We start from the raw sequence: 13975 nt of genomic DNA, 5'->3' as shown, positions 1-13975 counted from the left end.
TTAAAAAATATCTTCCAATATAAATAGTTCAATATTTGAATAGTTCATTTTTGTTGATATTTTAATATCATTTATTAGGTAAATTTTACAATTTTGTTTTTAATACTAGTAGTAATAAATTTATTTAAATGAATTAAATTTCACTTAATTAATAAAATTAATTATTATTTATGTTAATTTGTTTATGAATCATGATTTAATTTAATAGAGAAAATCGCGGTGCGACTTGAATTTTCCACAATATTAAAGTCTTGGATACACTATAATTTATGGAAAAAAATATACCAAGATTAAATGTCATTAACTAAATTCGATATGGATAATAAAATCTCATCGATCCCACCCAATAAAATCATGCATTGGCCTCCTGAAAAATCTACGACTACTTTCGGTCCCACCCGACCTCCAATCCTGGATCCGCCCCTGTTTATAGGCCACCCCTAGGTTAGGCCACATCTAATTTTGAGTTGTTGATTATGATAATAAAGCTGTATGTCGAGTACAAGTTTCGGTAAATGCTAATGAGAGCTGTATGGAACTGATCTCTTTCCATTTCAATCAATTACTAATGCAATTTAAGGAAATCTTGTTACATATAAGTATAATAACTTGCACAATACATCACCTATCACATTTCCACCCTCAAAAAAATAGAGAAAAATAAACCTGCTTACATGAATTTGAGTTTGCCATTAGACGCAGTATTCTTTGCAAGCTCTAAACGACACAATGCCTTTTTGGTTCCTTGTAAGCCGCTACAAGTCATTTGCTCACCTAATGTGATAGCAAAATAGAGATAAACGGTGCAGAGGAAAGTCAACAGAGCCAGTGCTGTCAACAGAAATCGGTGCCTCTGCACAAGTGCCGGCCAGCTCAAGTCAAATTGTTTCTTAAAGGATGATGACTTCCGGTGAGGGACATTAACAAATCATTAACCATAGCTGATGATGCACCAGCAAACCTGAAACCATTTAACATTTCGATTTCATGAGGACGAACAAAGAAAAGATTGTCTTAATCTATGCAAGATTACAATTTTTTCGAGTAGCAACTTTTCACCACAAAGATTTCTAAGATAATGAATTCCGCAAAATGGAATGTTTTCCTTCTAATATCCAAGAGACGACAAAACAATCTTCTTCCAGATTCAGATACAACACAACGATTGAAACTCAAAATTACATATTGAAATACAACACCAGATGAAATGAATAATGGTTCAAAGAACAAACAACCCAAGTAAATTGATAAATGGCTAGATTTAACAATGGAGTATTAGACAAAACTATAAACAGCAAAGCTATCTTCCATACAACAACAACTTCATCTAACAATGGCACTGTCTAAAATACAGATACAACTAAACTGGGTTCAAAATGAAGTCCAAAAATAGTATAATCATCAGCTTAAAAAAGGAATTTATACATGACAAAAATCTCGAAAAATGCACAATCTACACTTATGAATAACCAAGGCCCAAATTGAGAACGAATCTATATAAAGCTTCGATTTTTATGAACATTTACCCGAAAAAGGTTTGAATCAACAGAGACCCAGATTTGAAGGTACGCAATCAATCAATCCTGAAATTAGAACATCGAAAAATCAAACAAAAAACAAATTGAAAATGTCGAAATCGGAAGCAATTAGGAAATGGGTTTACCTCCCAGATCCGGAAGCGATCCTCTTCTACTTCCAATGGCACTAGAAGAAGAATTGATTATTGTTCATGTATTGTGTATATTAGGATTAGCTAAGAGGATTAAAGACTGAAAAACGTCCCAATTTTCATTTTTTTATTTGTACAGGGACGTTTTACAGTGGAGATTGACAAAGGAAGAAGATGGATCATGGATGAATGTATTATTAACTGAGTTGATTTTTATTTATTTTTAAATAATAAAAATAATTGGGCTTAAAGCCCATAAAGTCCAAAATAGTAAATGGGGCCATTCATTTTTTTCTTTTCGAAACTGGATATTTTATTTATACTATTTCATTTAATAATAGTATCAGCATTTAAATTGTCTAATATAAACAATGGTGGTTCATCCCAGAGAGTCCTATATATTAACTTCTGAACTTGCATATTTAGCAAGTTTATCTTATACTTTATACGTTGGGAGAAATTTATATCTACATAATTTAATATTATCTATGCATGTGCAAATTACAGTTTGCTTTGGTAATCATATAGACATTTATTCTTAAATTATTTGTTGATGATTCGATTTGTTGACTAACTCCATTTTTAAATTTTTCCTTTTTCTTTCAAACTTACGTAACGTTTAACCACTCCCCTAATTACAAATATCCATATCATATGAGTCAACTGTTTTGAATTACTATATAATTAGACACTATGAAGATCTATAATATAAGGAAACATAAAGAAATTAATAAGGTTTTTGAGTACTTCTTTGACGAATTAAGACAATTGTGTGTGTTATATATATTTATATATATATATATATATATTATGGGCAATTGTATATCTTGTTGCATGCAAGAATTAAGTTGAATTAGATTAGATTTTTTCCTTTTTTTTTTTTTTTTTTTTCTTCTGAAATCTGATACTTTATTAACTTACTGAAATCGATCAACAGATAAATAATTTGATACATGCAAAATGGTTCATCTCAAAAAAATATGATAACTTTGAAGTTTGTTTTTTGACAAGTTTATCAGCTATATAAAATTTGTCATATGGAACAATATCCAACAAAAAAGTTTCTAGCTAGCTAGTATACGTAATTAAGTTATTGTATGCATAATCAGAGATTAATGATTATCTGATATGCTTTTCATTCTAGAGACCATGGATCTGACTATAGTATGCATGCCATAGTATTGTTTATCGAACGCGTGTGATTGACCGAGAAATTTTTGTTTGCGTTTAAATTTTTGATTAAAATACAAATGGACGTACACAAATCAAATCAAGATTGAATTATCCCTTTTGCGTTTACTATATATTTGAGCTAGCTAGCTAATCACATTTGTGCTCAGTATAGAAGATAATATAGATAATATATATCTAGAGACGTGCGTGAGCATAAATAAAAAGACAAACATGTATAGACTATATATAGTGCTCTTGTATATGCATGCATGCATATATATAAAAGACAAAATTGCATGTCTCATTAATTACTTAACATATATAAGATTAGTTGATCAAATTGAATGTCTAGATCACTTCTCTTTGTTTCAAAAAAAAAATAGATCACTTCCTCTTAATTGTATCTACAATTAAGTAAAATATTATTTAGTCCAATAGCATCTTGCAAACTCTTTATAATTTTCTATAGTTGTAAAAAAAAAGAAAAGAAACATATATCAATAATTGATAATTCGTCTAACTTGGAAAAAAAAATAACTTTTACTAATTAATGATCAAGTTCGTAATGAAAGATTGGTGAAGAAATCAAGTTAAGTTCACTAAAGATAATGTCATCACCCTCGGCGTAGTTTCCGGCATCATGGGAAGCGAAATAAGTCTGAATATCGTCTGGAAAGCTCCGCCGAGGTGGCAAATTTGATTCTATAGGCGGCGTCGAAGGACAATCTACAACTGATGATGATGAAGAGGTCCTCTCCAACATTTCTTTAAATTTTGATGATTGCAACAAAAGCTCTAGGGCTGATGATGAGGTTGCTCCGGTGGCGCCGCCACCATTCAGCCGCGGTGGTTTAGTTGACGATTCACTGCCACTTGATGAGCTTGGTCCACTAATAGTGGATTGATCAAACCCTAACTCAGGCTTTGGCTTGTACTCCAAAGTCAGAGTTAGGGCTTGGTATAATTGCTATCGAGGTCATTACTAGGTTTATTAGAATTAACGTTGTTAGAGGGACGTAACCATTTGATGTAACGGCTGAGGTCAAAGTTGGTAACGGCGTTAAGTCCTCTGTACTCTATAGCAGCAATATCATATGCCGTGGCAGCTTCTTCTTGTGTAGCTGCAATTAAAATTATTGTAACAGTAATTAATAGATTGTTAAGCATCTGTATAATAAATTAATCTCATTTTTTTAACGGTTGTATTATTACATTTGATAATGTACCACTCATCACTTCGAAAATACTATATAAATAATCATGGTGAAATGTAAAGATTAATAGATCAGATTTAATTTGGAAAGATTTATATTATTGTACTCAAATTTGGAATAATTTCTATTTCTTTTAACTAATTTTTGTAATGTTTTCAGAGTAAACAGTGAACATAAATGTTTTTCGAGTATAATAATATTTCCCTTCTCAGAAAACCAACAAAACACACTAATAATATATCACAATTAATTATATTTTATATTTTTAAATTCATTTAAAATAGATAATAAATTTTGTTAAAACGAAATGATATGCGAATTATGGATCCGAGGCATGCCATTTTTACATCTGGTGAAAATTAATCTAAGTACCACACAAGAGGATGAAGAAATGTTTTTGAAGATTTACTTTGGGATCGAAGAATTTAATTAGCATGCGAAATTTGGTGGGAGAGACGTTGTACGTGGGTCAAAATTAAATTTATTTCATTAATATTGAAGTTTGATACATTAATCTTAAATGGCTGCCTGAGCTGGTCACAGTATAAGTTAGGTTTTGTGTTGATATAACATCAATCATGTGGGGCTTATTAATTTGACCTATATATTATGTGCATGTGTTTGTTGGTAGTTGCTGGACAAATTTAGGTTTCCAGATTCATGTCTAGAGAAAGATTGCAAGAATATTATATATTTTATAATATATAAAAAAAAAAAAGGTTAAAAAGACAAATAATAAGAGTTAAGAGAATAGATGTCAAAAACATTTTTCCTAATTTATATATTGTAAAGTATCTGTCTATCGAAGTATATTCGTTGTGCGTCTAGAAATGCATTATTTATTATGGTATATTTATTGTCAGTGGCGGAGCTACACTTATTAACATGGACATTATAATTTTTTAAAAAAAATTAAATAGTTCTTAAATTTTAAAACAGATTAAAATTATCTTAATAAAAATGAACCCACTAAAAATTATATTCCTTTAAAGTTTAATGGAACAACCATTAAGAGAATATAATGAAGGAATTAATATTAAATAATTTAAAATTATCATACTATATATATGTACATAACTAAAATTGTCAAGTCTTTAAGCTTTCGGAAATCTATGTCATGTAAGTTAATGCTTCATTAGACATTATTTAAAAAATAATAAGAGTTTTTTTTATAAGATGATTGATTATGTATTAATTAAATTTCAATAGATTTAATTTTGATTTCATCCAAAAATTTTTGTGGTGTGACTTAATTTTTTTTAGCCGCTTAATGTTACAATCTAATGTTAAAATGAACCCACTACTTTCGGATCTTGGCTCCGCCACTATTTATTGTGTATTTAGAGATATATCGTCTTACTCCAATATATTCAAAAGACGTGTTTTTTATTAAAAATGACAATAATTAAAATACGTTTTTAATTTGAGCGTCTCTAAAGTAGACGAAAACATAATTGAAGACACCATATATTATTTATCTTCTTACTAAGATCTCTATGACATGGCCCGGGTCTATTTGAAATTTGAAAACTTAAACCTCTACCAGGTTTAGTTAATATCTGTAACAGTTAACATATTTGAGATAAAAATAATAGCAACTTTAAGTAATTAGAGAAAGAATATTAGTAAAAAAATTACCATATGTTCCAAGGTACAGGTATTTGTTGCCAAACACATCTCCTATTCGAGCCTCCCATCGTCCATTATGATGGTGTCTGCACATTTTAAAGGAAATAAATTGAACTTTAATTATTGACACCATTTTAGAAAGATATATAATTCATGATCTTCATTTTGAAGTGTTAGATTATAAAAATGCTTTCATTTAAATTAAAATAAAAGCCATTCTTGTCACGTTAGTGTGTGGATCTAACTCAAAGATTCACTAATAACACTATGCATTAAAATATGGATACTTCAGTTAGTACTCTTCCGTCGAACCTAATTACTTGTCATTTTTTCCCATAAATAACATAGACTCGATCAATGGTTCAAGTAATATGTATTGGAATAATTACAAAATAGACCTTTCAACTATCACTTGTCTAACACTTGAGTTCATAGACTTAACTAATTGTCACTTATAGCCACTTAAATTATTATTATTTTTTATAAAAAAAAAAGAATAATTTTATTAGAATAAAATGGTCGAGTAGAAGCGTATCAATTTATTGATCCATTTGAATTACTATACCGTCTAACAGTCGAATCTAACCGTTATTTATTTTCACGCAGTGTTAACGGCTCCATTTATTGGCCCCAACTTCTACTCATTGGAAAGCTAGCCCTTTTTGCCATCTCAGGAAGCATCCGCAATTAACGGAACCGTCATTGCCAGTTTACACGAAATACCGTGAATGTTAACAGAACCGTATATAGTTTAAGCTATGCGTGCTGTTAATTAGTTTATAGACTCAATCGTTAGACGAATTATAGTTGAAGGATCTATGGTGTCATTATCCTATATGTATACGTTAGAGACTATTCTGTCATTTATTTCGAAAGAAAAAAAAATTGTCATGATTATTACCTTGCAACACCTCTATATTTAGAAACTCCACGAGAAAACCCACTGCTCTTTCTGAAAAATATAATGAAAATAGAAAATTAATCCAAACATTTAACCAATCAAATAAGTACTTAATTAGTACAAATTAAGTGTTTAGTTTAAAAATAGTTTCATTAAGGCAACAGCTCGTAGCGTATAGCATATCGGTAGTAATTAATTACCTCCTAAGAGATCCAATATATTCTTCTTTTGCTAGTCCCTCCATTTCTTTAACCTCTTCTTCATAGGTGGATAACTACATTAATATTAATTATTACAAAATAAAATTTTAATTGTTAAATTTTTTATTTAAAAACTACATAAAAATTACAAGGAATAAATTAATAAAATCACAAAAATGACACAATTTATTTGTGAGATTAATTAGAGTAAAAATTATTTACTGGAAAATTGAGGATAGTGTCTTGATCACCCCAAATATTTCAGTGCTGCCAAGTCATAAGCGTGCGCAGCAGCTTCTTCATCGTCATATGCCACCTAATTACACAATTAATAATCACGATAATAATAATATATTTTTTTTTTTGATATTCAATTAATAATATAAATTAATTAAACATATAATTATTTATTAAATATAATTCCGATAATTTAGGAGTTTGATCAGGAGGTTTTAGCTAACAGTCTCAGAAAATGAAATAGTGAACCTACCTAGATATACTGCATTAATTCGAGTTGAAAATTCCACCGTCAAGCACCGAAATCCCGATATAGAAAATTAAAAAGAAAATAAATAATTTATTTATTTATTAATATAGATAAATCAAGTAAAAGCAATTAATATTGGAAAAAGAAAAATGTACACAATAGTATATATCAAGTACTAGTAATTAATTAACCTTGTCTTCCTTTCTTATTCTGTGACTCATTCCAACAATTTTTATCCCACAGGTGAGCTTCATATCGGCCTGTCCACCGGTGCCTTGATTAATATCAACAAGAATTCATTTAATTTTCTTAATATTTATCTTGAATGAAATGATAAATATTTTTTTATAAAGGAGAAAAAATATTATTAAATTTAAGATGCATGAATCTAGTAGTGTACTAATTGACTATAATCCATGATAAAATTCTTAATCTCCTAAAATCGTAGATACTATGGAAAACGTCGTTGGGCGAATTACAAACGTATGAAAAGAGTATATTTTTAACATATACTAACCTTGTAACGCCTCGATAAATTGAACTACGTCGAGGCGGAGAATCGCGAGGTACGCTCTTTCTCGTCCTCTTTGTGGCCTTTATCCGTGGTTGTTTTGCCCTTTTGATGAATATCAGCACTAGGTTTTTGCTTCTTCTGTGACAACTTCGCCATTAAATTATTGCTAACAAGCTCAAGGAAGTAGTGAAAGAGAGACTGAGAGAGAGAGAGAGAGAAAGAAAGATTTAGTGATGACTAATTAGTATATATGGTCGTCCAATGAGAGAAGGCTTTAAAGGATGGAAAAGGGTTAGTTATGCAATTTTTCAAAGAGGTTGTTCAAGAAAAATGCATTAAAAAAGGGTTTGTTTGGTTTAGTTTTCAGGGAGAGAGAAGAGCCGGCTAGCTAGCTAGCTAGAGTAATTTAAACCATTTTAACCCTAATTAATATTATGATTTAATTATGACTTAAACTATGAGTGATTGATTGAGTGTGTATGAAAGAAAGAGATGTTGTTAATTTAATGGCCGTCTATAAGCGGCTTTATGTAGTATTGATGTCCTTACTTATGTTTTGATATTCACCTTTTGTGTTCATGTAAATATTTCTTTTACCAAAGGTTAATTTTTATTAATTAATTAATTAAAGTGATTGAGAATGATAATGTCAATTATTTATAATTTATCGGATAAAATTCGTAGGATTTAAACGTTTCAAGAACGGTACGTGTCGTCCAAAAATGATCTACTGAAAAGGGATAAATCTCAGTTAATATGATAATGTTGCAATGTATCAAAAAGACTAGCTATACAGAGCATATAAAGGAAAAATAATTCTTATTTTCATTTTAGATTCTTTAATAATGATCCCAATATCGATCTATAGTCAAAACAATTCCCAAAAATATAGACCAATCTCTCCTATTATTTTCCGAATAGTAAGAATATAATACCCTTAAACATTCATATATGTCATTGTCAACCCTTTTATCTAATCTGAATGGAGTAAAGAATTTCTCATATTTTTAATCAAACTACATTTTTCTTTTAAGTTTAAATCAAACTACTTAATTAAGGACTCACTGTGGGAATTTATTTTTATGCTTTTAACTAAAAAATGCTTAATTACTCATCTGTTTTTCATTAATTATTAATTAGGTAACTAATTAAACCGCCCGCTACTATCTTTCATTGACCATTTCAATTGCACTAGTTTCGTTTTCCCCTTTTGTTTGTTTGTTTGTTTATTTCAATTTCCAAATTACTTTGAAACTTTGGCCCAACGTTTGGCCATTTCAGGCCGACCTGTGAGTAGTTGCATTAATGGCTCGTCTTAAATATTATCAGAGGTGGGCACAAATGGGTCGAATTGAATTATAGTAGTAGTAGTTTGGATTTAGTTAATTTTCATTTGTTGACTCCATAAATAAAAACCGACCTGTTGGACAAACAGATAAGCCCAAACTTATTTGATGATCAATTCAATTGTGGTTAAATTTTATTATACAATCATTTTTTAAATCTTTTCGGTATTTTCATGTCCGACAGTCATATGATTAATAAGAAGACCCACATGAAATTAAAATGTGTTTAATTTTTAAATGGGAGATCCATATTGTATATTGAAGTGGGGTTACATTATTCACATCCTTTCATTGACGAACAAATATAGAGTAATAAGAGTACCAAATTCACAGCGAAATGCCAACTATTAATTAAAGCTAACTGTATAGTAGAATATGTACAGCTTGTACCAAACTTAACAAATTATATATCCTTATGTCAAAAATAAAAATAATATATTTTTAAAACAAATATACAAGTTTTATTTTATTTTACGTTAAGTTGGAGGCATTTCGTTAAATAATATTAGCAAGGATCAAATCGCAACGTAGAATGCGAGTAACAAACATAAAAGTGGTTTATATATAAAATGGGCGATTGCATCCGACACCTTATTACCATTCCTTTTATTGAAATTAAAATGACATGAAGTAATTTTTTATTTTTTTTTGACATTATGAAGTAAATTATTTTTACATAGCCAAAACTGGTAATAATTAAGATCACGAATATTTCAATAGTAAAGGTGAATAAAAGTGGGAGGAGAAAAAATGATTGCATTAGGAATTGTTTTACATAGACAAAACTGTATAATCAATATCACTCTATGCACTAATACATAAAATTGCTACTATGTATTATTCTCCCTTAGCATGTGATGTGCCTTGAAAGAGTACGAAGCAGAAAGACGCTACCATCCCGAGCAGGTATCCACCTATGGTTCCGTAGCTCACACATATCGGCCATTCCTGCAACGCAAAATGAAATTATTTGGTATGTGGTTCGGAAAAAGTTGAAAGCAGCATGCTTCCGGAGGAAAAAAGTTGCAAGGGGAAGATTGCGTATAACAACATCCTCCCCCACATCCCAAAGCGGGGAGTCTTAGCATACCGAGGTTTGCCCTTTTTTAGGTGAAGAGGAAGAGAATACCTGCCATGGCCTTTCCCAATCAAGAGGCATAGGCCAAGCCCCAAACCACGATCCGATGACGGCCCCATAAGCTGGCAGACTAATCATGTATTCTAAACATCCATTTGGCCCTGTAATACAATCCAAACAATCATAAAGCTAAAAGCACATAATTACAACTCCTGAATGAATTTCCAACACTCTATCTCAAACTTACTTTGTATAAGCGAACAATCGTTGCCAATCTATCCATGATGCACCAAATACACAAGCTACAGGTAAAAACTGTTGACACAAAAAAAGTTAAGTTTCAAAATACAAGGCAAAATCCTGATATGAAAACCCATATTTTACAACAGGCATTATAAGGCTATTCTTCCCACTACACTGAAGAATTTAAATAAACTCTGTATGACATTCTGAGTCATGATCTCAAATGAGTTTACAGTAGCAATTGGTATGGATACTCACAGTAAATGAGGACATGAGAAGAGACCAATACAAAGTCTTAGGTAAATATCTGCCCATTGAAAAACGAGAAAATATCAGCACATCAATGCTTGCCAAGACTGCAGTTTAGGTAAGGAAGACATCGGAAAGCTATAATTAGCCCATAAGAGTTTATTCACAATGTTACTTCCACATTCAATTTTGATTATAATACGATTGAAAATATAACAAAGAAGCAACCACAGTAAAAAATGACAATTTACGCACTGAACGCCAACAGGTGCTCCCAAAGCAATAGCTCCCAGAGCATTCACCAGAGCTCCTATAAACATATTCAAAGCGAAAACCATCATTAGCAATATATAAACTAGCAATTTGATTTACAACCACAAACAACTGCGAAAGCTCCCAAAAAAAATCAAAACTTTACCAACTGGGAGTCCTAGAATTCCACGGCCGACAGCTTTCAGATACTGTCAAAACAGATAGAAATGAACATTCAATTCTAATAGCACACCAATATTTCATGTCATGAAAACACAATTGAAAATTACCGAGCATTTCTCTGGGTTCCGTCGAAATATACTGTAAACAAGAATTAGAAGTGGACAATGAATAACCTGCAACCAAAACAGAAACCCAGAAATTTCATATGAAAGGACTAAATTTAGGATTATAATCTTGAAGAAAGAGTCTGAATGAATGTGAATTGAAATAAGTATTATAAGTACCAGAAATCAGACGGAGAGTTGCAGAAGTGTGAGATACAAGGTTGATGGATTTGACATTGTGGGTCATCCATAATCCAACGGCTAAGGATAAACTACAGATCAGATGTACGAAAATCGCTGATTGAGATGAGAGATTTTTCGCCGTCGCCGGAGATTTCTTATTCTTCATCCTGCTGCGAATTTTGTTTTGTTTTACTTTTTCTCTCGTTTTGGGCTGATGAATAAGACTCTTTTTGCCTTAGAGTTTGCATTAAAAATCCAATTGATTCCCTTATTTATTGATTTAAACTGTAAGGTTTTCTATTTACAATTTTGCGAATATGAGGGGAGATGTGGAAATAAGATCAAACTGAGAAGGGATTTTGTAATTAATCCAAAATAGAAGGGTGCGCTACTTTTATACATATCAACCCGAAGTGAACATCAAATACATTTTTCGAAAATTTTATTTATGGAAATACTCTTTTTTTTAATTAATTTTTGACAAATGGAATCCATGGACTAATTTATTTGTCTTTTTATTTTTACTTGTTAATATATCTTAATCTTTATAAATTTAAAGTTTAGTCCTTATAATATATTTTTTTAATTTAGATTCTATTGTTAATCGATGATTATTTAATTTTGATAATTTTTTTTATATATCATTATTTTTAGAAGATGATGGTTCATCTTCTGTTACGTAATTAATATTATCTCTAAATAATTTCTAAACTTGTCCTACGAAATATTTATTCTTTTATCATTGTATTATCTATTCTAGGTATCGAATTTATTGGTGTTGTTTTTATTGTTCCTACTTTTGCTGTGATGCCAAATAGATCTTCTAAATAAATTTTATCTTTATCTTTAAATTGTAAGTTATTGTGAATGGATAGTCTTCTTTTGTCATTAAATTATCTCTGTAAAATTTACATGCTATTATAAATGGTCTATCTAAATTTTCCGTACATAAAGGTATTCCTAATTTGTAGTGATACATTAAATTTTAATTTTTTATAAGTTAAATTTCCATTTACTATTCCTATTATTCTATCTCGTGGATCTAAATTCTATCATCACAAATTGCTAATCTTATTGGTGAATCTATTCCTTCCATAAGTGTTGATTTTATTAGGATCTGAATAGTTGATATATGAATATAACCAATTTTGTCATTTTCTTCTTGTTTTATGTTAGTTCTCAATTTTTTCTTTAACTTCACTACCATTTATAATAGGTATACTGTTTCTCCAGTTGCAGTTGAAATTTTTATTGGATTTCAGCAATAATTTTTTCAAAATAAAATATATTTTTTCTACTTAAAAGATTTCTTAAATATGATTTTTTTTTTATATATTTTCATTCTTTTAAATTTAATTATTCTTTTTTAATTTTTCCGATTATATTTTTATTAATTAAGATATCTTTTTTGAAGGTATTTTTTTCTTCTTGTAAATTTAAATAGTCTATAGTATTAATTGATGATGATGTCGAAGCTACTTCCTCATGGAGAAATACATTTCTCTCTTCTTCACTCGTTCCGTCTTTAATGAATGTATTTCTATTGGGTATTCAACAGTAATCCATTTTTTTGTCTATTATAAAGTCTAAATTGTTCTAGCATGACACGATAAAGGTCAATGTTATATGATATTTCTAAACGCATATCATTTAAGATTCCAATATTTTCTGGATCTAAATTTCTAATAATTATAAGGTCGTTATGACATTCGGCTATTTTGTCTTCGCAATGATTGATTAAACTAATAAGGTTTGGACTATTTTTTCTCATATTCATTAAATATATTCCTTGTGTTATATTTCTAATATAATTAATTATTTTCTTTACTAGCTCTAATACCAAAAATTTTACGCGGATTAGAATTTCGAATGATTAACTGATAGAAAGAATCTTAATATTAAAATAGGATTTTAATAATAATATAAGGGTATAAATGCTTAATACAATCTAAATAGATTGATCTGACCAATCTGTATTATTATCTTCTTCAACATCATAATACATATTAATATCATATAGATAATTTAATTGTATATCTATATGGGTTAATATATCTATATTTTCTTCTATCTCCTTATATGAATATTCTATTAATGAAATAGATATGTTTTATATCTAGTTTCTATTATTTTTGCTAAATCTGAAGGTAATATTTTTCTGAATATTTTTTTATTTTTTTAACTCTTCTTATATCTATTTTCTGTTTACAATAAGAAATTTTTTTTTTAATTGAGATATTTTTTTATTAGTTTTCATTACTTAAAATAAATTGTTCTGTAGTACTAGAATTTTCTATAAATGATAAATCAAGTGTGTTTGTTAGTGAATTCATACTTGAATATGTCTGATTTGTGAATATTTTGCTGGTGATCTCTTGATTCCTTTAATGCTGGATTGCTTGATGCTGGATTATTTTATGTTAGATTTAACTAATTTTTTGAGTATTTATTTTTGTAAAACAAACTTCCTATGAACGGGAAATCACAAACGTTGCTTTGTTTTATACAAAAGTAGAATTTTATTTCACACTTGTAAGTGAACTAGAAGGT

General features: G+C 29.5%; 2 protein-coding genes across 2 annotated transcripts; both read right to left on the bottom strand.

The window, feature by feature from the left end:
* Positions 1-3389: 3389 nt before the first annotated feature.
* On the bottom strand, positions 3390-7943 carry LOC139883140 (AP2-like ethylene-responsive transcription factor At1g16060). Its single transcript, XM_071867352.1, is given in 11 exon segments — positions 3390-3815; positions 3818-3963; positions 5695-5771; positions 6587-6637; positions 6787-6860; positions 7009-7041; positions 7043-7100; positions 7276-7285; positions 7465-7547; positions 7791-7874; positions 7876-7943. Coding segments are annotated over 11 exon segments (1110 nt in total).
* A 2027-nt stretch (positions 7944-9970) lies between these two features.
* Positions 9971-11591, bottom strand: LOC139883151 (glycosylphosphatidylinositol anchor biosynthesis protein 11). The gene is made up of 6 exons (XM_071867366.1): positions 11431-11591; positions 11246-11318; positions 11122-11164; positions 10459-10513; positions 10263-10371; positions 9971-10081 (listed from the first exon to the last, which is right to left on the bottom strand). The coding sequence occupies exons 1-6, from the start codon at positions 11589-11591 to the stop codon at positions 9971-9973; spliced, it is 552 nt and encodes a 183-aa protein (XP_071723467.1).
* Positions 11592-13975: the final 2384 nt, after the last annotated feature.

The sequence above is a fragment of the Rutidosis leptorrhynchoides genome, unplaced genomic scaffold (genome assembly GCF_046630445.1).
Source record: "Rutidosis leptorrhynchoides isolate AG116_Rl617_1_P2 unplaced genomic scaffold, CSIRO_AGI_Rlap_v1 contig360, whole genome shotgun sequence".
Classification (NCBI taxonomy): Eukaryota; Viridiplantae; Streptophyta; class Magnoliopsida; order Asterales; family Asteraceae; genus Rutidosis; species Rutidosis leptorrhynchoides.
Note: the sequence above shows the minus strand (reverse complement) of the source record. Positions and strands in the feature narration are given on the sequence as shown.

Coding starts and splice junctions, on each gene's coding strand:
- LOC139883151 (XM_071867366.1), bottom strand. CDS start 11,591: ATGAAGAATAAGAAATCTCCGGCGACGGCGAAAAATCTCTCATCTCAA. Junction 11,319..11,430: donor ACTTCTGCAACTCTCCGTCT/GATTTCTGGTAC, acceptor GTTTCTGTTTTG/GTTGCAGGTTATTCATTGTC. Junction 10,082..10,262: donor ATTGGGAAAGGCCATGGCAG/GTATTCTCTTCC, acceptor TTTGCGTTGCAG/GAATGGCCGATATGTGTGAG.